The sequence below is a fragment of the Leptopilina heterotoma genome, unplaced genomic scaffold (genome assembly GCF_015476425.1).
Source record: "Leptopilina heterotoma isolate Lh14 unplaced genomic scaffold, ASM1547642v1 Lhet_66, whole genome shotgun sequence".
Classification (NCBI taxonomy): Eukaryota; Metazoa; Arthropoda; class Insecta; order Hymenoptera; family Figitidae; genus Leptopilina; species Leptopilina heterotoma.
Window position 1 is genome coordinate 720,593 of NW_025111153.1, and position 23,739 is coordinate 744,331.

The following is a 23,739-nucleotide window of genomic DNA, read 5'->3' on the forward strand; positions in this document are numbered from 1 at the left end:
CGCTATTTGAACTGCTGCAATCGCTACTTTAGTTTCTATATTACCATAATCACATCGTCATCATCGGTATTTAGATAATCCGATATTAAACAAATATCGCAAATGCGAAGTGGAGACAGGTCATTACCTCGTAATTTAATAAAACCTAACGATGGAGACGTACATTTTGTAGTATTTATCTAACGTCCAACACCGGATTATATAAATACCGACGGTGCCACAGTGGGCGAAATTGACAAAAATGACGTCAAAATTCTTTCTCCGACGTAATTTTTATCGCATCGACAAGAGACTGCGCTGAAAATACAGCTTATATAATATGGTATAAGACAAAGGTGCGATCTTTTTAGTTTAAGCTACGTAGATTTTTTTTGCACGGTCTTAATCTTTGCAAAAAAATTATTGAATTTTAACAAATTGTAGATAGATTTAATAATTCTTTACTAATTTTGTTAATTTGTTTCCTCTTAAAAGCTTTGAGGGTCTCTGATTACGAATCTAAAATCAAATTTTTAAAATTCATAATGGCGGATTCAATATAGCGGACCAAAATTTTTTAATTTATTAAATGTTTTTTAAACTTGTTACTTGGGGGTTTTCAGGGTCGCTGATCATGAATCTGAAGTCAGATTTAAATAATTCAAAATGGCGGATCCAATATGGCGGACTAAATTCTTAAAATTTATCGGATTTACTTCAAACTTGTTACTCGGGGATTTTTAGGGTCACTGATCATGAATCTGAAGTCAGTTTTATTATCATATTTAATAAATTTGAATTGATTTAGATCATGTACAGCAACGGAATAAGAAAATAAACGTCTTTTTAAAAAAAAGTGTATATTTATTTGTTAACTTTAGACATTTTTTAATAGTATATTGTAAAAAAAATTCCACTGTGGGCCGGTGCACTTTATAAGTACCCAATGGGAAATTGCCAATGTTCACCATTGGCTAAATAATAATTGACCAATATTGGCTGCCAACAGTTTTTTCTTGGTCAAACATAAACTAATATTGGGTTATTATTGCTAGAGTCTTTGGATGATCACGACTTTGACAAGCATTGGCAGCCAATATTGGATCACTATTAGCTGCCAAGGCAAATGCCGGACTTTCCAAGCCTTGGATATTCATTGGGAACATAGATTGGACCAATATTAATGACCAATTAATTACCAATGCTTTAAAATTAAATTTAATGAATTTTAAGAATTTAGTCCGCCATATTGGATCCAACATTTTGATTTTTCTAAATCTGACTTCAGATTCATGATCAGCGACACTGAAAACCCCCCGAGTAACAAGTTTAAATAAAATCCGATAAATTTTAAGAATTTAGTCCATTATATTGGATCCGCCATTTTGAATTACTTAAATTTGACTTCAGATTCATGATCAGCGACCCTGAAAACCCCCGAGTAACAACTTTAAAGAATTATTATACCCTATTATATAAGCTGTATTTTAAGCGCAATCTCTTGTCGATGCGATAAAAATTACGCCGGAAAAAGAATTTTGACGTCATTTCTGTCATTTTTGCCCACTGTGGCGGTGGAGAAGTGGTCACCCATTTAAAAAAAACGCAAAATGCTTGCAAACTTTCCACGGACTTTCAGCGGAATCTTGTCGACAGAAAGTCTGGTGGGTCAAAAAATATAAAAAAAAACTTATTGTTTTAAGCTTTTGAAGACATCTGTTTCTTATTTCACGGTCCTTTTATCCATGCGATGATAACATTAATCAATAGAAGGGATGGAATTTCTTAATAAGTATTTACATGTAACACCTGAATTGAATAAAAGGTCTAAATATTTTCAATAACTGTTCTTCAAATTGTCAAAAATAGTTAAGCAATTATTGTATAAATTAAAATATTATTTACAAAACATAAATAATAAATTTATAAATATTCTTCTGCATAGTATTTTTTCAGGAAAACTTTCAAGAAAAGTTTGTATTTTTATTTCTGTTTAAAATATTACAATAATAAGTATTCTCTTGTAAGAATGTATATATTGTCTAAAAGTAAAACCCAACCTAGATATTGAATAACATGAACATGATTTTCCCTTATCTAAAAAACTACCATAAGCACGTACTCTACATTATCAACAGCGCACGATTTGAAAAAATGGTGCAGAAATAAGAAGCAGTTGGCTGCTTCGCCCCGTTCTACTCTATACTAGACTATCCACTACAATCAAAGGTGTTACTTTTTATTTTCTTTAAATAATAACCTTCATATATTACCAATACCATTTTCATAGAGACATCTTACGTTTTCGCATAAATTTTATGACATAACTTTCATGACATTGCGAACAAACGTTACGAAAATAACGCCACGCACGCATGACATTTTTTACTTGTGTTTATTTTCCTAAGGGCGGTCATAATTATGGTTATGATCTGATAAGGAAAGAATAATATATTAATTATTAATATGTAATTATAATTAATTACTTACATTAATGAATTTATTTGTCTATTTACTTCAATTGAATTCAATGTTTTTGACATCAGAACCATAAAAAATTGTTTTGTTTAATTGTCAACCATGCCAAAGAATAAAAATATTCTACATTCAAGAGTAATCCTTTTGTTTTAAGAGGAAAAATTGAGAGGACATTAAAAGAGAAATTTTGCTTTAAATATGAGATTACATTTTTTAGGTATGTGGTCAAATTATATTAAGATATGTCAAAAAAATACAATAGAACATTTTTAAATACAATGATAAGTTCTTTATTACAAGGCACTATTAAAATGTCATTAACACTTTTATTATACTTTAGAACATTGTTCTACTTAAAATCTAATAAAAGAAATATATCTAACGATTTAATGAAGTAATTATTAATTATTTATTCATTAATTTTTGTAATCTGTTTGAATTTACGAAAAGACTATATATATGTATGCAAGTTAAAAATAGAAATTTTAATGTGTATAAAGCATTTCAGTCTCCATGGAAGAACAAGGAAAAGAAGTGACAAAAGCAGGGTAAGGAAATTATTACATTTCGTTAAATAAATGTTCAATACTGACTAATTTACAATCACATATTAAAATTTTACAGTATTATAATATATACAATCACTATGATTAGTATTGAATTTTCGGTTAACTTCTATTAAAATTTCTATGCAGAATATATTCATTATCATAATTATTATATAAAATAATTAATAATTATACTTTTTAATTTTAAGGAGTGCTAAGGGAGTATTCCATAATGTAGTAGATGGTGTTACCTTATTTGTAAGTTGTATATAGAAAATACTTTATTGTCAGTAATTATATGTGAGTCATTAAAATAAAAATGCAATTTTTGATTCTATGTATACTAACTTAGATTTTTGTCGTTGAAATTTAAACTTGTAAATACTCTTTTTTGGTTAATGGGCAAAAAGTATATTTAACACAAATTTATGTATTAAAAATAAAATAACAAAACAAAAGAAACAAAATTTTGAGGGAACAACACTGACATTTTGCTTTACTTCTCTAATTTTTAAAAAAAATAAGACTTTATTTATAGGGGAGAGGGCCCTAAGGTGGTCACCCATCTTTTGAACGACTGTAGATTTCAAATGGAATTATATATAAAGGTCAATAATACGGCGTTTGAAACATTATCTTATTACCTAACTTCCTATCATAAAGTTTTTTTCATTTCATTAATAAAAAAAAAGTTATGGCACTTTTTAAAAAAAGTTGAAAATTCGACTTTTAAAAAAGTGGCCCCAAGATGGTCACCATACAAAAATTCACTAAAAAAGTTTTAAAAAAATGTAAAAAACGTATTATAAGTTGTTTATTTAATATTAATTGTTTTTCAGGATCACAGAAACATATTACATTTTTTTTGCACTTTGTCCTTTCGTCAAAAATGATACTTTTTGTGTATGTATTAGATAGGTAAAATTTTGAAAATAATTATATTTCATTATTATTCATCATAAAACTTAAAAATTGATAATATTCACATTCACAGTGATAAATGTTGATAAATATGGCGTATAAACACATTTTCCTAAAAAATCAAAAGTGACCACCTTGTGGCCAAAAAAGTGTCCACCTTAGGGCCAAGACACAATTTTTTAAACGTTAATGAAAAAATTTTTTAAAGCACAATATTAATTATATTTATTTGGAATATTATTGTACGATATATAAAGATAATTATAACGATTTTTACTAATTTAAAATGGTTAATTTCGATGATTTTAACACCCTGAGAAAAAAATTTCTCGATCATTTAAAAACAGAAATTTTACGACGTTCACGTTACAAAGAGACTCATACGATTATTTACCTCAAAACTTTACTAAAATCTTTGTCTTCACAAATAATAACAATAACAAAAAACATTTGAAGATACTAACTAATATACAAAAATTTTCTTAGGGTGACCACCTTAGGGCCCTGACCACCTTGGGGCCCTCTCCCCTAAGTTTAATTCGCTTTGTTTTTTCAAATACGTATCCCACACAGCACCGAAACTTTCGGACTTGCTTGCAAACTTCGAAGTACTTACTTGAAAAGTTTAGTGAAAATTTTGTAAAGATTTAAATGTCCCACTTCAATACATGTTCAGCGTGAAACTTTCCTAAAAATTAAAATAAAATTTCGCCTACTCTACATAGGCGAAAATTTAATTTAAATATATACATTTTCTCTTGTAAGAGAGAAGTCGAAAATTTAATTTTAATGTTCAGGAAAGTTTTAAGTTAAATTTTTAGGAAAATTTGACGATAAACATTTATTTAAGGGGGACATTTAAATCTTTACACAATTTTCACTAAACTTTGAAAGTAAATTTTTCGAAGTTTGCAATTAAATCTTTAATAAATTTTCAGGAAAGTTTCGGTGCCGTATGGTATATTATCTGAAATTGTGGTACAAAAAATGCAAGAAACATTAATAATTTGTGGACATCCGCATGAAAAGGGACTACTTTGTCGGTTCTAGATTCGGAGGTAATCGCAATTTACTACCCACATAGCACAATAGTATGAGGTAAGGTTATGTTGAGTACTAATCGTAAGGCACATAAGGTTACACAATATTGCTGCGGTAGACCTGAGGTGAACTAAAAACTTCCGCCATGGAGGTAAGGTTACATGTTAGGGTGTGGTGAGTATATATGATAAGGCCATGGTAACCTTACACGTTAAGGTTAAGGTAACCTTACACGTTAAGGTTGATGTAACCTTACACGTTAAGGTTGAGGTAACGTTACATGTTAAGGTTGAGGTAAGGTTACATGTCAAGGTTGAGGTAAGGTAATTATTAAGTTGTAAGGTTGAGGTAAGGTTAAGGTAAGGTTGTGATAAATTTACCAGTTATGGAAAATATTGAAAAAATAATTAATAAATAAATATTCAATTAAAAAGTTAGTTTGTTGCTCCTCTCTATTTTGGAAACCTGACATGAAGCAGAAAATTTTGAAAACAAATTTGGGGGGACTGGGATTTGAACCCGGGATCGACGCGCATAAACCTATCATTCTAACTAACTGAGCTAAGTAGAGAACTGGTAGAAGGAAAATTAATATTGCCTTTAAGGAGTTAATCATCTTCTTGGTTCACCTTAAAGGCATCATTAATTTTCCTTCTGCCAGTTCTCTACTTAGCTCAGTTAGTTAGAATGATAGGTTTATGCGCGTCGATCCCGGGTTCGAATCCCATTCCCCCCAAATTTGTTTTCAAAATTTTCTGCTTCATGTCAGGTTTCCAAAATAGAGAAGAGCAACAAACTAACTTTTTAATTGAATATTTATTTATTAATTATTTTTTCAATATTTTCCATAACTGGTAAATTTATCACAACCTTACCTTAACCTTACCTCAACCTTACAACTTAATAATTACCTTACCTCAACCTTGACATGTAACCTTACCTCAACCTTAACATGTAACGTTACCTCAACCTTAACGTGTAAGGTTACCTTAACCTTAACGTGTAAGGTTACCATGGCCTTATCATATATACTCACCACACCCTAACATGTAACCTTACCTCCATGGCGGAAGTTTTTAGTTCACCTCAGGTCTACCGCAGCAATATTGTGTAACCTTATGTGCCTTACGATTAGTACTCAACATAACCTTACCTCATACTATGGTGCTATGTGGGTAGTTTTGAAAAAAAATGTCTAAACTTTTTTTATTCTTTTTTCTTAATCTACAAAGTCTCACACGTCGAATCATGCATTTATCATTAATTTATTAATACTTTTAGTATTTTATTTCATTGTTAGACAAAAAAATAAAAAGGGACCACTTTGTCGGTCTATTGCAAAAGTTGTTTCTGTTTCAAAATGGAGGGGGCGAAAAAATTCAGAACCTTTTGATTTTTTATCTTGAGGGTGTACTAGACTTAAAACAACTGTCATCTGAATAACTTCGCAGAAGAACTAGAGAAATTCGCATTACAATTTTTAATTTCATTTTTATAGAAATAAAAATTTCGATATATCCTAAGATTATTCACAATAAAGTCCCTTATAAATTTTTTTATGTCTACTTTCTACTCTATTGTTACTTTAAAAATAACTTAATAAAATAACATTCAACCATTAACTTCGCAAAAAATCAGGTTTATTAATTAAAAAACGCAATTTTAGAAAGAGGACCACTCTGTCGGATGTCCGTTATTTTTCATTGTTTCAAAATTCGAAACCTATTACTTTTTATCTTAAAGGTGTACTAGGCTTAAAACTATTTTTATCTGAATATCTTCCTAGAAGAACTGTAACTAATCGAATTTTTTACCAAAAAGGTTCTAAGATTACTCATAATTTTCCAAATTTTGCAAGAAATTCGCCCATACATTAGTCCATTAGTGCCCACTGATTTCTATATATTACTGGATAGCGTATTCCTGAGACGAATGCATATCCCCTAATCGCCAAGTCGTCGAATGATCAAATAGTCGAATGCCAAGTAATCGAATGGACAAAACGTCGAATGCTAAAAACATCGAATGGACAAAACGTCGAATGCTAAAAACATCGAATCGCCATTTAGTCGAATGCTAAAAACATTGAATCGTCAATACGACGAATGTTCAAAACTTCGAATTATCAATTCGTCGAATGTTAAAAACATCGAATTGTCAATACGTCGAATGTTCAAAACGTCGAATGATAAAAACGTCAAATGCTAAAAACATCGAATGGACAAAACATCGAATGCTAAAAACATCGAATCCTCATTTAAACGAATGCTAAAAACATCGAATTCTCAATTCGTCGAATGTTCAAAACGTCGAATGCTAAAAACGTCGAATGTTCAAAACGTCGAATGCTAAAAACATCGAATTCTTAAATCGTCGAATGCTCAGAACATAGAATAGTCAGTGCGTCGAATGCTCAAATAGTCGAAACGCCATCTGTTCGAATTATCAAGTAGTAGAATGGTAAAGTTGTCGAATGTTCAAAACGTCGAATCGTCATCTGTTCGAATTGCCAAGTAGTAGAATGGTAAAGTAGTCGAATGGACAAAAAGTCAAAACGCCATCTGTTCGAATTATTAAGTAGTAGAATGGTAAAGTTGTCGAATGCTCAAAAAATCGAATTGTCAATACGTCGAATGTTCAAAACGTCGAATGATAAAAACGTCAATTGCTTAAAACATAGAATCGTCATTTAGTCGAATGATAAAAACATCGAATCGTCAATTCTTCGAATGCTAAAAACATCGAATTCTTAATTCATCGAAAGCTTAAATCATCGAATTTTCCATTCGTCGAATGTTCAAAACGTCGAATGCTAAAAACATCGAATTCTCAAATCGTCAAATATGCTCAGAACATAGAATAGTCAGTTCGTCGAATGCTCAAATAGTCGAAACGCCATCTGTTCGAAATGTCAAGTAGTAGAATGGTAAAGTTGTCGAATGTTCAAAACATCGAATCGTCATTTAGTCGAATGCTAAAAACATCGAATTCTCAATTCGTCGAATGTTCAAAACGTCGAATTATCAATTCATTGAATGTTAAAAACATCGAATCCTCAAAATGTCGAATGTTCAAAACGTCGAATGATAAAAACGTCGAATGCTAAAAACATCGAATCGTCATTTAGTAGAATGATAAAAACATCGAATCGTCAATTCTTCAAATGCTAAAAATATCGAATTGTTAATTCATCGAATGCTTAAATTATCGAATTTTCCATTCGTCGAATGCTAAAAACATCGAATTCTCAAATCGTCGAATGCTTAGAACATAGAATAGTCAGTGCGTCGAATGCTCAAATAGTCGAAACCATTCGACTACTTTACCATTCTACTACTTGACATTTCGAACAGATGGCGTTTCGACTATTTGAGCATTCGACGCACTGACTATTCTATGTTAGCATTGGGCGATTTGAGAATTCGATGTTTTTAGCATTCGACGTTTTGATCATTCGACGTTTTGAACATTTGACGTTTTGAACATTCGACGAATGGAAAATTCGATGATTTAAGCATTTGATGAATTAACAATTCGATGTTTTTATCATTCGACTAAATGACGATTCGATGTTTTTAGCATTCGACGTTTTGAACATTCGACGAATGGAAAATTCGATGATTTAAGCATTCGATGAATTAACAATTCGATGTTTTTAGCATTCGAAGAATTGATGATTCGATGTTTTTATCATTCGACTAAATGACGATTCGATGTTTTTAGCATTCGATTAAATGAAGATTCGATATTTTTAGCATTCGACTACATGACGATTCGATGTTTTTAGCATTTGACGTTTTTATCATTCGACGTTTTGAACATTCGACGTATTGACAATTCGATGTTTTTAACATTCGACGAATTGATAATTCGACGTTTTGAACATTCGTTGTATTGACGATTCGATGTTTTTAACATTCGACGAATGGAAAATTCGATGATTTAAGCATTCGATGAATTAACAATTCGATGTTTTTAGCATTCGAAGAATTGATGATTCGATGTTTTTATCATTCGACTAAATGACGATTCGATGTTTTTAGCATTCGATTAAATGAAGATTCGATATTTTTGGCATTCGACTACATGACGATTCGATGTTTTTAGCATTTGACGTTTTTATCATTCGACGTTTTGAACATTCGACGTATTGACAATTCGATGTTTTTAACATTCGGCGAATTGATAATTCGACGTTTTGAACATTCGTTGTATTGACGATTCGATGTTTTTAATATTCGACGAATTGATAATTTGACGTTTTGAACATTCGACGTATTGACAATTCGATGTTTTTAGCATTCGACGTTTTGTCCATTCAATGTTTTTAGCATTCGACGTTCTGTCCATTCGATTACTTGGCATTCAACTATTTGATCATTCGACGACTTGGCGATTAGGGGATATGCATGCGTCTCGTATTCCTATACTTCGAGCTTAGAAATATTGTGACCAATAGAAGGCCGGAAGGCCATTTTAGGAAGCAGTGAGTTTCTCACTTTGTAGCGCGAAATTTGAATGCGCTTGAATAAAACATATTCTTCAAAATGTGCAGATTGAAAAAAAACAATAAGAAATATTTTCAATAAATGTATTATCGAAATTAAAATTTTTAGGTTAAAGTATTCATAACTTTAACCTAAAAATTTTAAACTTTTAACCAAAAAAACGATCTATTGATCGTCACACAAATATAAAAACAAATAAGATATGCATACAATTATTTCAATTATAGCAGTAGATTTTCTTTTACAATGAAAAAACATAATTTTGTATTACACTTAACCAAAAAATTAAAAGTAAATTTTATTATATTGGATTTTCAATTTCTTGTGCACAAATGAAAGAACAAAATTTTAGGATAACTGGTATTTTTCCTATTTTGCAATAATTGTCCAAATTGGGAGAAAAATCCTTTTGAAATTATGTTTACGTTCAAGCAGCCATATTTAAAAGGCGACCACTGTTTGAAATTGCGCAACACCGTTAATAAATACATAACCTTCAAAACATAATACACTTATTACTTGTGAAATGATTTTTCACTAATTGTACTTTGCTCTTCACCACAATAAAAACACAATTTCACCATCGTGCAATTATTTTTTTAATTAATTACAATAATAATGATAAAGCAATGTCAATTAATAACTGCAAATGAAATAACAAATTCACTTGCAAAAACACATTATACAGACTGTAAATAGTAAACAAACGCAGACATTTCTTGCATTCTGCGCAATCGCGAACGCCATATTTGAGAAACTCACTGCTCAGTAATATGGCGTTAAGTCGTTCCATTTGTCACAACCGGAAATAGCCCTATACTACATCAAGTTATATATAGAGATCAGTGTTAGTGCTAAAGTGGTCTTTTTTTATGCAGACATCCACATATATATTAAATATATTAAATATTTAAAACAACCGAGTGATATCAAATACTTTTAAAAAAAATATATTATTTTTTATCGTTACTATCATTTTCAATTATGCTACACCTGGTTTTGGCTAGTAAGCTTAATGGAAGCTTACAGCAAGACAATGTTCTATGTGGGCAGATTTTCGGACAGAACATAAAAATGACATTTTTATCCCACATGCACAAAAATGGCGCTTTTAGATAGCTGACGACAGGGAGTAAAGTCACTCATTTGTTCGACCATATGAAAATTGCGTCCATTTTCTCCCAAGAGCCAAACATAACAGCTGATCCCATGCGTTATTTTTGACCATGGGAGAAAACGGTTGCCATTTTCATATAAGTCGAACAAGTGAATGACTTTTACTCCCTGTCGTCTGCTATCTGAAATCGACACTTTTGTGCATTAGGAATAAAAAATATCGTAAGTAACACAGGAATAAAGGCAGCCAATTTGTTTACGATGATTTTTGTGACACGAGTGAAGGTCGAGGGCGCCGTAGGCGCCCCGAGACCTCCACTCATGTCACAAAAATCACCGTAAACAAATGGCTGCCTTTATACCCTTGTTACTTAATATACTATTTAATTGGAATCACCAAAAACTTCACTTTTATAATATTTAAAGAAATAGGTACTTTTTTCAAAATATGAAATGTAACGTGCCAAAAATTGCAGGTTAATTTGTTTCTGTTCTTATTTTTTACATTTTACAATGCAATGCTCTAATCTGTAATATATTAATTATATGTACAATAGTTCTGTCAATTAGGGCGAAAAATTCAGGAGATCTATCTTCTAATATCATTTGGAAAATGTGGCCAGATCTTTGAAACAAAAAAGGTAGAAACAACAATTAAATTACCAAGCGGAGGACGAATGCCAATCTTAGGATCTGGGACTTGGCATGTATGTAATTTTATTAATGTGTAAACATTTTCTCGCGTAACAATGTATTTCTATTATTTTAGATGCAGTCTAAAAATTGTCAATAATTTTTCAGCCCTTTTACCAATTTAGTGAAATGGACACGATAGGTAGTTTGCATGCAGCTTTAGAAGCGGGATATAGGCACTTTGACCTCTCTCCTGTTCATTTGAACGAAACGGAAATTGGAATCGTTTTAAAAGAATGGTTTAATTCTGGAAAAATTACAAGAGATGAACTTTTCATTGTTAGCAAAGTATGTTAAACTCATATACTACTCTAAGAAATCCCACAGTGGCAACTTTATCCATCTGTTAAAAATATGACAGCGAGTTAGTGAATTAACGTTTGTTCACAAGAGAGCGAAATACTTGCTGATATTGTTATAGGTGTATTCCACGACAGTTCAACACAAAAAATTTTATTAGGTTTTGGGATTCGGTTGAAATTGGGTAGATTATACTGCCGTACTTGGTAAAAACTTAGTTAAGGTAGTAGTCGCGCTGCTGGCTCTGGCCAAAAGTTTACCGGGCTGCTTACTAGAGTGGGGCAGTGAGAGTGTGAGAGACAGTTTAACTCCCTACTCTATTCGTTCGTATAATTTAGTTATTTTTTTAACTTTCTGTCAATATATTTATAGTTTGGTGCGGTCAAAAAATGTCATGTTTTTTTTATTCATTTGTTTCATCTAATTGAATACTTTGGTAGTTTTTTTCCAAATATGACGATTAGTTATCATATAAATAATTATTAAACAAAATTAATACATGCATTGGGTGCTCCCTCCATGCAAAATGTATGAACTTTGAATTTATTTTTTTAAGCTTTGAAACGGTCAAAATTAATGAAATTGGTCTCATTCTGTAGATAAATACTTCAGGAATAAGTATGCAAAATTTGAAAAAAATCTGACGAAAACCATTTTACGCGACTAATACCTTAAGTCATATTTTAGTGAGAACGAGAAAATGACGAAAAACTGTTTGTAGTAATAAACCTAATATAGTATAAAAAATTATTTAATTTAACTTTACTTCCTAGGTAAATTGATAGAGTTCTTTTTAATTCTGCAGTCAAAAATTAATTATTTAAACAAATTATATTAAATAATGGACTTAAGTGTTATTTTTAAAAGCAAAACTTAGTTAAATTGACTTAAGGAGTGCTCAGCGAAAAGGTAGTCGAGTTCAGGCCGCCGATCAGAAGCAAGAACTCAGTTAACTCCACACGTGGTGGAATCTTATGACTTAAGGAGTCTGCTTTCGAAACACAGTGTCTGGCTCATGCCACTTTTCGAAATAAGAACTCAGTTAACTCGACTTAAGGTTTTTGCTTCGAAACGAAAGATGAGTATTCACTATGTTTTTGATAGCAGAAATATTATGTCGACTTGACTAAGTTTTTGTTTCTTATCTTATGCTCGAGCTCATTGACTTCTACGATTTTTACACTACGTAACTCAAGTTACTATACTTTTTCTCAAGTATTTTCTCGATTTTCGCAGATTTTTAATAATTATTTTTTGCAATAAATAATTAAAATGAAATTTTTTAAAAACATAAGTAGATGCAGTTTTTTTTACGAATCCATTGATATAAAAAACTCATTTTTCACAAAAAAGTGACTTAACCAAGTTTTTACCAAGTACGGCAGTATATCCTCTGGTGGTAATAAATAAAATCCCTAAGCGATTTTAAAAAATTTCAAAAATTGGCGGACATATTGGATTTTTAATTTTTTTGTACTTTTTTTGAAAAATATATATCTCTGCTTCTTCTTAACGGATTTTAGTTTATGACCTCTTAAATTGTTCGTATTGAAATATACTTTTATTTAAACAATTAAAATTAAAAAAATTATTTAAATTTTTTGTTTAAAAAATTAATTTAATTTTTTGAAAAGCCATAGAAAAAATATGCTACCTCCAATTTTGGTCATTTTTTTACCATTTGTAGCCATAAATGTGTTGAACTTGTCCTGAAATTTTCATCGTGAGACAGCCAGTAGTTTTTGAGAAAAAAAATAAAACGTAAATCCTCGCATAGCGCTGTAGCGCTCAGTTTTAATGCCGCACGATTGTAAATGGAATTTTAATGAAAGTACGAGTTTTTATTAACCCTAGAACTAAAATATGATTTTTTTATAGACTAACGAAAAACTGGGGTGGTTTGGTACCCCAGATTTGAAACAATTGTAAAAGGTTACCTTTTTTGTAATTTTTTTAATTTGTCAACAATGTGGCTAATTTGAAAAAATTAAACGGATTTTAAAAGGTAAATAAAGAAAAACTGTAAGACCTCGGATACTCCCCCGTAAAAAATAGAAACCTCCTTTGTAATAAATGATTTTTATTCTATTTTAAAATCATTTAACATTTGTATATATTGTAAATAATATTTAAATTTTCAAATTGCCTTAATCAAAATAAAATTGTCTCTATTTACTTTTTAAAATCTGTTTAATTTTTTCAAATTAGCCACATTGTTGACAAATTAAAAAATTACAAAAAAGGTAACCTTTTACAATTGTTTCAAATCTGGGGTACCAAACCACCCCAGTTTTTCGTTAGTCTATAAAAAAATCATATTTTAGTTCTAGGGTTAATAAAAACTCGTACTTTCATTAAAATTCCATTTACAATCGTGCGGCATTAAAACTGAGCGCTACAGCGCTATACGAGGATTTACGTTTTATTTTTTTTCTCAAAAACTACTGGCTGTCCCACGATAAAAATTTCAGGACAAGTTCAACACATTTATGGCTACAAATGGTAAAAAAAATGATCAAAATTGAAGGTAGCATATTTTTTCTATGGCTTTTCAAAAAATTAAATTAATTTTTTAAACAAAAAATTTAAATAATTTTTTTAATTTTAATTTTTTAAATAAAAGTATATTTTAATACGAACAATTTAAGAAGTCATAAACTAAAATCCGTTAAGAAGAAGCAGAGATATATATTTTTCAAAAAAAAGTACAAAAAAATTAAAAATCCAATATGTCCGCCAATTTTTGAAATTTTTTAAAATCGCTTGGGGATTTTATTTATTACCACCAGAGGATATAATCTACCCAATTTCAACCGAATCCCAAAACCTAATAAAATTTTTTGTGTTGAACTGACGTGGAATACACCTATACACAACTGCCACTGTGACAAACAAATTCGATAAAATTGAGAATTAATATCTTATTAAAACTTATTTCCAGTTATCACCCATGGGAAATATTCCGCCCAAAGTAGAAAAATATCTGAATAAAACACTGAAAGACTTGCAGTTGGATTATTTAGATCTCTTTTTAATTCAACTACCGGTGACATTTAAAGAAGCGTTTTTAGAATTCACTGAAGAACATGAAAAAATGGGATTACTTCCCGCCCCTGACTTGTGGTTTCCGTGGAATTTAAAAGGGGAGGTAGAGTTAAATATGAATACTGACAACAAAGCCACGTGGAAAGAAATGGAACAACTAGTTCACACAGGGAAAGTACGAGCTATTGGCCTGTCAAATTTCAATATTCCGCAAATTGAGGAAATTATTCAAATTGCACAAGTTCCCATTTCCAATCTTCAAATCGAAATGCATGTTTACTTCCAGCAAAAGGAACTTGTACGTTCATATAAAATTATTCTTTATCAAGTTTTTAATTACTTTTGCAAGAATTTATTTCTTTTATTTGTATGTACAATGATTAATGATACCATTTTAATTTTAGCATGACTTTTGCAAATCAAAAGGAATTCCTATAACGGCACATACTCCCCTTGGATCAGCAGGATACATTAAAACAATGCAATATAAAAAAATTCAAAACTTTTACAATCCATTGTTAGATCCAAGAATTGAAGTGATAGCGCTGAAACATGGGAAATCTACTGCACAAGTTTTACTTAGATTTTTAATCCAAAAAGGAGTGTCAGTAATTCCAAAAAGTGTCGATAAGAAAAGACTGCAAGAAAATATGGATGTCTTTAATTGGAATCTTGATAGTTCAGACATGACGGACCTAGAAAGTTTTAAACGAGGATCAGAGGCTCGAGTTGTAGATTACACCGCTGTCTTTAAAGGCATCGATAAACATCCAAAATATCCATTCAAAGTATAATAATAACTATAAATTTAAGCTCTCAATTTTAGGAATAATATTTTAATGTACCTATGTTTAAAAACATTTAATATTATCAATGTACATTGTAAATTTAGGTTTTACAGTAAGTTTAACGTAAAAAATATTGAAAAAATTTAATTAATCTTGATGTTTTTAATTAATATACAGTTCATAAATAAAATAATTATTTTACTAAATATTTTTCTTCAAATATGTACTTCCATGATAATAATTAAAATGAAGTTAAAATAACATAAAGGCTTTTAACTCTGATTGCATTCATATGCAATCAACGTTTCACTTAAATAATTAAAAAATATCTCATGAAATGAGTATTCTCATTTCATAATATTTTTCAATATAATCCAGTGAGACTATTTTTAAGTCATAATTATAAAATTTATCAGAGTACATAGTCCAAGTCACAATTACACTCAAATAGGATTAATTCATTATTATGTATCCACCAATCATAAATAAGGGTAGTTTCAGGCGGCCATGACAGCAAGATAGTAATTAATAAACAAGGAATAAATATTCTTTTGAATAGTTTGAAACCTTTTTCTTTAACGTACAAAAGGTTTAAAGTAAATGAAATAAATTTTGTAATAACATTTTTTTTTATTAAAAGTCACTGAGATGTGATACTAATCCTTTCATGTTAAGAAATGTTTCTAAACATTTCGTGGACATTCCGAAAGTGTTACAAAAAATTTTGTAAGTGAGGTGAATAAGAGGTTGGACAAAAAATGGACTAATTCGAATAATAAATCCTAAAACTTAAGTATTTCATTATGTACTGATTTAGTTTAAAACAATATTAATTTTAAGGCTAAAATTGTTAGGAACGTTAAGTTGCTATCGGAAGAACGATATTCCTGATAACTACTTGCCGTATGAGGTTTTAGTTGTAAATAATTTGAACGATGAATTGATAAAATATACATTGCAGCTTCTTCTGATTGCTTAGATAGCAAAATTAACTTAGAGGCAAGAGTTTGTTTAATGAAAGTTTTGGGAAGATTTTTTGGACTGGTAACAAAAGTTTTAAAGAGGGTTGGTCAGATGAATTTTGTAAATATTTTTAGCAGGAAAATTGTTCTTGTGTCCTTTTATGTAAAAGCTACAAGTGTAGCAATGAAGGAGGAAGGGCAAAAAATTTCTTCTTTGCTCATGCTACTTGCAAGCATTCTGAGTGTACTTCCTATTTTTTTCGAGTATATAGTCCTGTTTTGACATTTTGAAAACTGGATGTAGCAATTAGTTATGCAGGGCCTATTCATCATAATGGTAAAGTACATAGGCAATGTATTAAAGGTGAGGAAAGAAAAAATATTGCAAAAGAATTGGAAAGTATTTCGTCAGCAAAAATAAAACTTCTGGGTGCAACAAAAAATGTTAAGCGAAAACAATTAGAAAAACGATTTGGACGAAAATGAAATAAGTTTCATGTTAAAGTTAATTAAACATTTTGAAGAAACTTGGATTGGAAATCATTTTAACGGCTCTATTAGTATACATTCCTGTGATGCTAAGCTTTAAACTCCACAGGATCGTTAATTGTTATTCCTGAAAATGCAAAAGGAGCTTTATTGCACAATTCATATCTACGATATACGAGATACCTACAATTTCCAACTTTTAAAGTGGTGCAATGTACAACTTAAAAAATAGACCAAATGAACAAACTTTTTACGAATATAGAAACGGATTTTAGCCTGACATTGAAACAAGCTGTATGGCGAGAAATAATTGAAAAAACTATTTCTGATTTCATTAAATTAATATGTACGTAACACAAAAAAATATAAAGTGTTTCCGTTACCCATACAGTACATGTTCGTCTTATCTTCTAAAGACATCACTGCGTAAGGCAAAGGAGTTGTTTCCATATTAAAATTACCCACATGGGATCCTACATGAGATCTTACGTGGGTTCTTATACAAAAACCTGTATAAAATCCCAGATCCCACGTAACAATCCACATGGGATCCCATGTAAAAGCACATGTATATTTAGGACACGATTTGAAGCAGGAATTCATGTGGGAATTTGAGTTTGTGTATCTACATAAAAATCCACATGAAATCCTATGTGAGAATAGATAAAGGATTTCATAAAGGATTTCATATGGGATTTTATATGGGTTTTCATGTTTCATATATAAGATTTCACATAGGATTTCACAAAAGATTTGATATGTGTTTACATTAGGAATCCATTGTGAGAATTTTCAAAGGATTAAAAATTATTTAATTAAAAATTAAATAATAAATTGTATTATCATTTCAAATCATCAGTAAGAAAAAAATTCGATAATTTGAAACACTTCTTCTAAGCTATAAACTCTCAGTTATATAGTGTTAAAAAATCATGTTAACAGGGGAAGAAGTCGCTCTCGCCACCTGGCGGTGAAAGTATATGGACTGTGGTATTCTGTATCATTAATAAAAAAAACAACGTGAGATCCTATGTAAGATCCCATGTGGAAAATAATATGGGAAATAATATACGATGTCACCTGGGATTTCATATAATTTTCATTTCTATGTAAAATCCTACGTAAGATCCCGTGTAATTTCCTATGTTATTTCCCCATATGAAACTATATGGGATCTTACGTAGGATTTTACATAGGAATGAAAATTATATGAAATCCCAGGTGAGATCGTATATTATTTCCCATGTAATTTTCCACATGGGATCTTACCTGATCTTACATAGGATCTCACGTGGTTTTTTTTATTAATAATACAGAATATCACAGTTCATATACTTTCACCGCCAGGTGGCGAGAGCGACTTCTCGCCTTGTTAACATGATTTTGTAACACTATATAACTGAGAGTTTATAGCTCAGAAGAAGTGTTTCAAATTATTAAATTTTTTTTCTTACTGATGATTTGAAATGATAATACAATTTATTATTTAATTTTTAATTAAATAATTTTTAATCCTTTGAAAATTCTGACAATGGATCCCTAATGTAAACACATATCAAATCTTTTGTGAAATCCTATGTGAAATCTTATATATAAAACATAAAAACCCATATGAAATCCTATATGAAATCCTTTATGGAATCCTTTATGCATTCTCACATAGGACTTCATGTAGATTTTTATGTAGATACACAAACTCAAATTCCCACGTGAATTCGTGTTTCAAATCGTGTCCCAAATATACATGTGCTTTTACATGGGATCCCATGTGGGTTCTTACGTGGGATCTGGGATTTTATACAGGTTTTTGTATAAGAACCCACGTAAGATCCCATGTAGGATCCCATGTAAATATTTTCAATAGGGTTCCGAATACTCAGCATATTCATGCTTGTGGTTTATTTATAACAATATTGATTTGTAAAACCATTAAAGCAAAAAATATTTTTAAGAATATGATTGTCGCTTTCGGTTCTAAAAAGGAAGCACACGATTTTGATCTGTTGTTTGTTAACCATTTTCAAATACGAAATTTATGAAACAGATTTACTAATTCTGAATGAGTTTTGTGAAGAAGAAATTAGTAATTCTAATTATGAGACACAAAAATATAATGTCGAGTAAGAAATTGACGAATTCGAATCGCATTTTCCATTAAATCCTTTTTAATATGTTAAGGATTTGAATTTTTTGCGCAAAAATATATATACTAATTTCCTGTTTGACGATATATCAGAAGTGATTTGTGAATAGACGATGGGATGTGAGATCAGTTCGTCAAGATCGTTGTGACAAGAGCGTACGTATGCGAGATAATATTCTGAAATCTGTTCGATCTTATTTACTGTGTTTTACTAATTATCCTAATTTATATATTTTTAACTCAATTTATTTTATTATTTTTAATTTAATCAAACTTTACATTATAATTATTCGTGTTTTTTGGCCGTCTGGCGCCATAACCCAGTCCAAAATTTTTCGTAAACGAAAATGTCAGAAAATTGATGAGAGTAATATTTTTTTTCAGATAAAAAAATTGTTTTATTGTATGGAGTGGTGTTATATTTGCTGATTGCACTTTGTAAATTTTGTGAAGTCATGATTCAAATCCATTTGACAATGAAATCGACAAACCAAGCCGTAGTTTGATATTCTTCCTTTTTGTTTTCTTCATAACAAATAATAAAGAGTTGCACTAACTTCACTACTTAAAATCTGTTGGGCCCTTTTCACCTTCATTTGTTGGAAAGAATTGTTGCTTGAAAGAATGATATCTTTTTTAAAATTTGGTGTTAAAGTAAAAATTAATTATGTCTGCTTGGGCTTCCAGCTCGAACTCTTCTCCCACTCTTTACCTAATATTTCAAACCTTATAGATTCGTTAACGAATCTCTGATGATAGGGCCTATTAGCCGGCCTTATCAACGTTGTCGACTGTATTTGCTTCAATCGTTCTTTGGAACCAGTTAAAACAAAAAATAATGCGTGCTTAACAATATCTTCTGAAGAAGGCGGAAGAGTAATATCTCCAATATATTTTTTTTTGTTTAGGGATCAAGCATTCTTCCTCCCATTATGCTGACTTCATCGAGGCAAGTGAACATTGTCTATCACTGTCATTTGTAAAATTCGTCACTCTATATTCCAACTATTTAAACATTTTTCGTCAGAGATGCCAGATTCAAACTTTATATGTTTAACTCTTTTGCTTAATGTCCTACGTGATGGTAAAAATAATCCTTGCTTCAATAATTCGTCGCACCCAGTATTCATTAATAACATCTTGCAATCATTCTTTTAAATATTCGACTTTTTTCTCTTCAAAAATAAATGTTCCATCACATCTTTAGTTTGTTCTCTGACAACTGTTTGTTTTTTGTTTCAGTGTGACACGATGCAATAGGGTAAACCAGACAGTAGTCGGACACTTAAGAAAATCTTTTTAATGAATACTATGTTTAAAAATTACAATTAAAATGTCTTTAAAATTTCTTCCATGTGTAATTGTTCCTAATGTTTCTACAAAACTAGTATACCAATCATATTTACAAAAGAAAATTTCTTATTTGATAAGAAAATTTACAAAAAAAGTAAGAATCCGACAATAGTCGGCCACCTAAAGCAATCTTTTTTAATTATAACACAGCCCCACAAAAAAATTAAAGTGTCATGTACTTTTGACCGGAATACCCTCGCCCTATGTATTATGACGCGCTGAACACAAATCCGAAGTCCGCTTAGCTCTATCACGTCAGGATTTTTTTCTAACCTCAAAAAACATGTCGGATTTTGAGAGGTAAGCGATTTTCAAAATTCAAAATGACCGATCCAATATGGTGGACATTATAAAAGAAAATTAAAAGTTTTTTATGAAACTTGGTATCTAGGGTTTTTGGGGTCGCTGATTGCAAATCTTTTTCGAAATTCGATATGTCCGATTCAATATTAAGGAATTATTTTTAAAAAATTGTCAGATTTTTATGAAATTTGGTATCTATAGGTTTTTTAAGTTGCTGAGTGTGATTTCGAAGCGAGTTTCTCACATTCACCCAAAAAACCTCTAGATACCAAGTTTGAAGTAAATCTTAAAATTTTTTCAAAATTCGGCCGCCAGATTGGATCCGCCATTTTGAATTTTAAAAATTTAACTTCAGATTCGTAATCAGCGACCCAAAAAACCCCCAGATACCAAGTATGAAGTAAATCCATCAATTTTTAAAAAAATCGCCTACCTCTCAAAATCCGACATGTTTTTGAGGTTAGAAGAAAATCCTGACGTGATGGAGGAAAACGGACTTCGGATTCGTGTTCAGCGCGTCAAAATACATAGGGCTAGGGTATTACGGTCAAAAGTACATGACACTTTTATTTTTTGTGGGGCTGTGAAATTTAAGTATTATAACCATTAACTCTCAAAGCACGGACATAGAAAGTCCGGGTTATTCGATGTTAACTTGCGAAAAATCTAAAGTAACGAATAATGAAAATACTTTCAAATATAAGACGCCACTCGTAAACAAAATAGTTCATCAAAAACGAAATAAGTTAGATATATCAGTCAATGTCATTGAAGAGCAAGACTTCTCTTTCTCAAAAATTATTTTGGGTCAAGGTGCTCAAGGAATTGTTGTCAAGAGAAAATATTTGGGGTCTGATGTTGCCATTAAGGCAATACCAATTACACAGCCCCACAAAAAAAAGTGTCATGTACTTTTGACCGGAATACCCTAGACCTATGTATTTTGATGCGCTGAACACGAATCCGAAGTCCGTTTTGCTCCATCACGTCAGGATTTTTTACTAACCTCAAAAAACATGTCCGATTTTGAGAGGTAGGCGATTCTTTTTTCAATTGATGGATTTACTTCAAACTTGGTATTTGGGGGTTTTTGGGGTCGCTGATTACGAATCCGAAGTTAAATTTTCAAAATTCAAAATGGCGGATCCAATATGGCGGCCGAATTAAAAAAATATATTTTTAAAATAGTTCCTTAATATTGAATCAGACATATCGAATTTCGAAAATCTGACGTCAGATTCGCAATCAGCGACCCAAAAAACCCCTAGATACCAAGTTTGAAGTAAATCTTAACCCTTTCAGTAATATATTTTTCTTTTCAACTACGTTAATGGAGCAATATACTTCTAGGAGTTTTCGGGGTCGCTGATTACGAATCTGAAGTCCGTTTCTTAAAATTCAAAATGGCGGATCCAATATGGCGGACATCGTTTCTAAAAATTTATTCAATTTGCGTAAAAATTGTTACTCGGGGGTTTTCGGGGTCGCTGATTACGAATTTGAAGTCCGTTTTTAAAAATTCAAAATAGCGGATCCAATATGGCGGACAAGAAAATAAAAAATCAATAGATTTTAGTATAAACTCATATCAAGGGGTTTTCGGGGTCGCTGATTACGAATCTGAAGTCTATTTTTAAAAATTCAAAATGGCGGATCCAATATGGCCGACGAGGTTTCAAAAAATTTATCAGATTTGAAATGGATGCCTTTGTTTTCGTGTTACTTACGATACTTTTTATTCCTAATGCATAAAAGTGACAATTTCAGATAACAGACGACAGGCAGTAAATGTCATTCACTTGTTGAACTTGTACGAAGAAAGTGTCTATTTTCCCTTGGTAAAAATAACATATGAGACCTGTTGTTGTTGCCTTTGGATAAAATGGCAACCGCTTTTATACGGTCAAACAAATGAATGATGGTGCATATAGCAGGGATCACAGTGGCATTTCCACTTGAAAATAGGTAAAAAAGGGGATTTTTCAAAAGAAAAAAGGGGATTTTGAAAAACACGATAAAAATTATTTTGTTACAACATACAGGATTCATTTTCTTAAACATTTATTTTTCCTTCTATTTACAGCTTTTTGGATTAAATCTGACTTCATTTGCTCCTTTTTTCTTAAATAATTTAAGAAAAAATAGCCATTTTTTCTTTTTACGGTATAATATGGAGTTTTCTAAGGTTTGTTTTATGTTGTGCGCTATTTAAACATTTTACAAAAATAAAATCAGGGTGTCCAACAAGGATTGAGAAAAAGATTCCCTGACTTTTTACTTTCCTTATTTCTTCTTCGACTATAATATGGTTAATAAAATATAAGAAAAAAGTAATCTCATACTTAGAGGAAAAATCCTCTTCTAATATCCTCTTAATGTTTTCCTCTCAAAACAAAACTATTCGACTTGAATGTATATTAAATAATATATTAATATTAATATATTAAATAATGTAAGTAATTAACTTTTAGTTATTAAATATAATTATTTAATTAAAAACATTAAATTTAGTGCATAAAATTAACTTTTCTTCATCAGTTCATAACCACAATTTGCAAATAATATCGGAGAGAAAAATCCTCTAAAGTGAAGAGTATTAATTTTGATACCATATATAAGAGGAAAATATGCATTCAGTTTAAAGGATTCCGCATTAAATCAAGATTACCTCTTTTAGGGTGAGCGATAAATTAATATCGAATTAGAGTAACAAATAGTAATAAAAACCAATTTAGTCTTGTTAGATTACAAAATTTTTAAATCCGCAAAAAATTTTAACTTTCTTATTAAATTTATCAAAATGTTCCTTACTTTCCTGAACGCTGAACACCCTGTAAAATCTTTTTTAAAAAAATTATTAAATCATAATTTTTACTTTTCAAAAAAAAATTTACTGAAAAAGGGGAATAGGGGAGAAAATATTTGAATTAAGGGGATTTAGGGGATTTATTTTTTTTAAGGGGAAAAGGGGGAAAAAAGGGGAATAGGGGAAAAAGGGGACGAACTGTGATCCCTGATATAGAATAAAAAATATTTTCTCGCTCTTAGCGCTGCCCAGAACCAACGACGTGG

The 23,739-nt window shown here is 30.6% G+C and overlaps 1 protein-coding gene across 5 annotated transcripts; it reads left to right on the plus strand.

Annotated features, from left to right (window-relative positions):
* Positions 1 to 1,954: 1,954 nt before the first annotated feature.
* LOC122510066 (1,5-anhydro-D-fructose reductase-like) lies at positions 1,955 to 15,502 on the plus strand. 5 transcript variants are annotated; one of them, XM_043624465.1, is made up of 8 exons: positions 1,955 to 2,208; positions 2,612 to 2,674; positions 2,958 to 3,005; positions 3,215 to 3,263; positions 11,149 to 11,298; positions 11,393 to 11,572; positions 14,526 to 14,927; positions 15,034 to 15,502. In XM_043624465.1, the coding sequence occupies exons 3-8, from the start codon at positions 2,971 to 2,973 to the stop codon at positions 15,421 to 15,423; spliced, it is 1,206 nt and encodes a 401-aa protein (XP_043480400.1). In that variant the 5' UTR covers positions 1,955 to 2,208; positions 2,612 to 2,674; positions 2,958 to 2,970; the 3' UTR covers positions 15,424 to 15,502. The 5 variants fall into 5 exon arrangements, with proteins under 5 accessions (XP_043480400.1, XP_043480399.1, XP_043480398.1 ...); XM_043624464.1 differs by having other exon boundaries at positions 2,966 to 3,005; XM_043624463.1 differs by having other exon boundaries at positions 1,955 to 2,674; positions 2,966 to 3,005.
* Positions 15,503 to 23,739: the final 8,237 nt, after the last annotated feature.

What these genes read in the sequence shown, in the direction of transcription:
- LOC122510066 (XM_043624463.1), top strand. An exon ending in AAAGAAGTGACAAAAGCAGG is followed by an intron (nt 3,006 to 3,214) that starts GTAAGGAAATTA and finishes TTTAATTTTAAG; the next exon opens with GAGTGCTAAGGGAGTATTCC. An exon ending in AACTTTTCATTGTTAGCAAA is followed by an intron (nt 11,573 to 14,525) that starts GTATGTTAAACT and finishes ACTTATTTCCAG; the next exon opens with TTATCACCCATGGGAAATAT.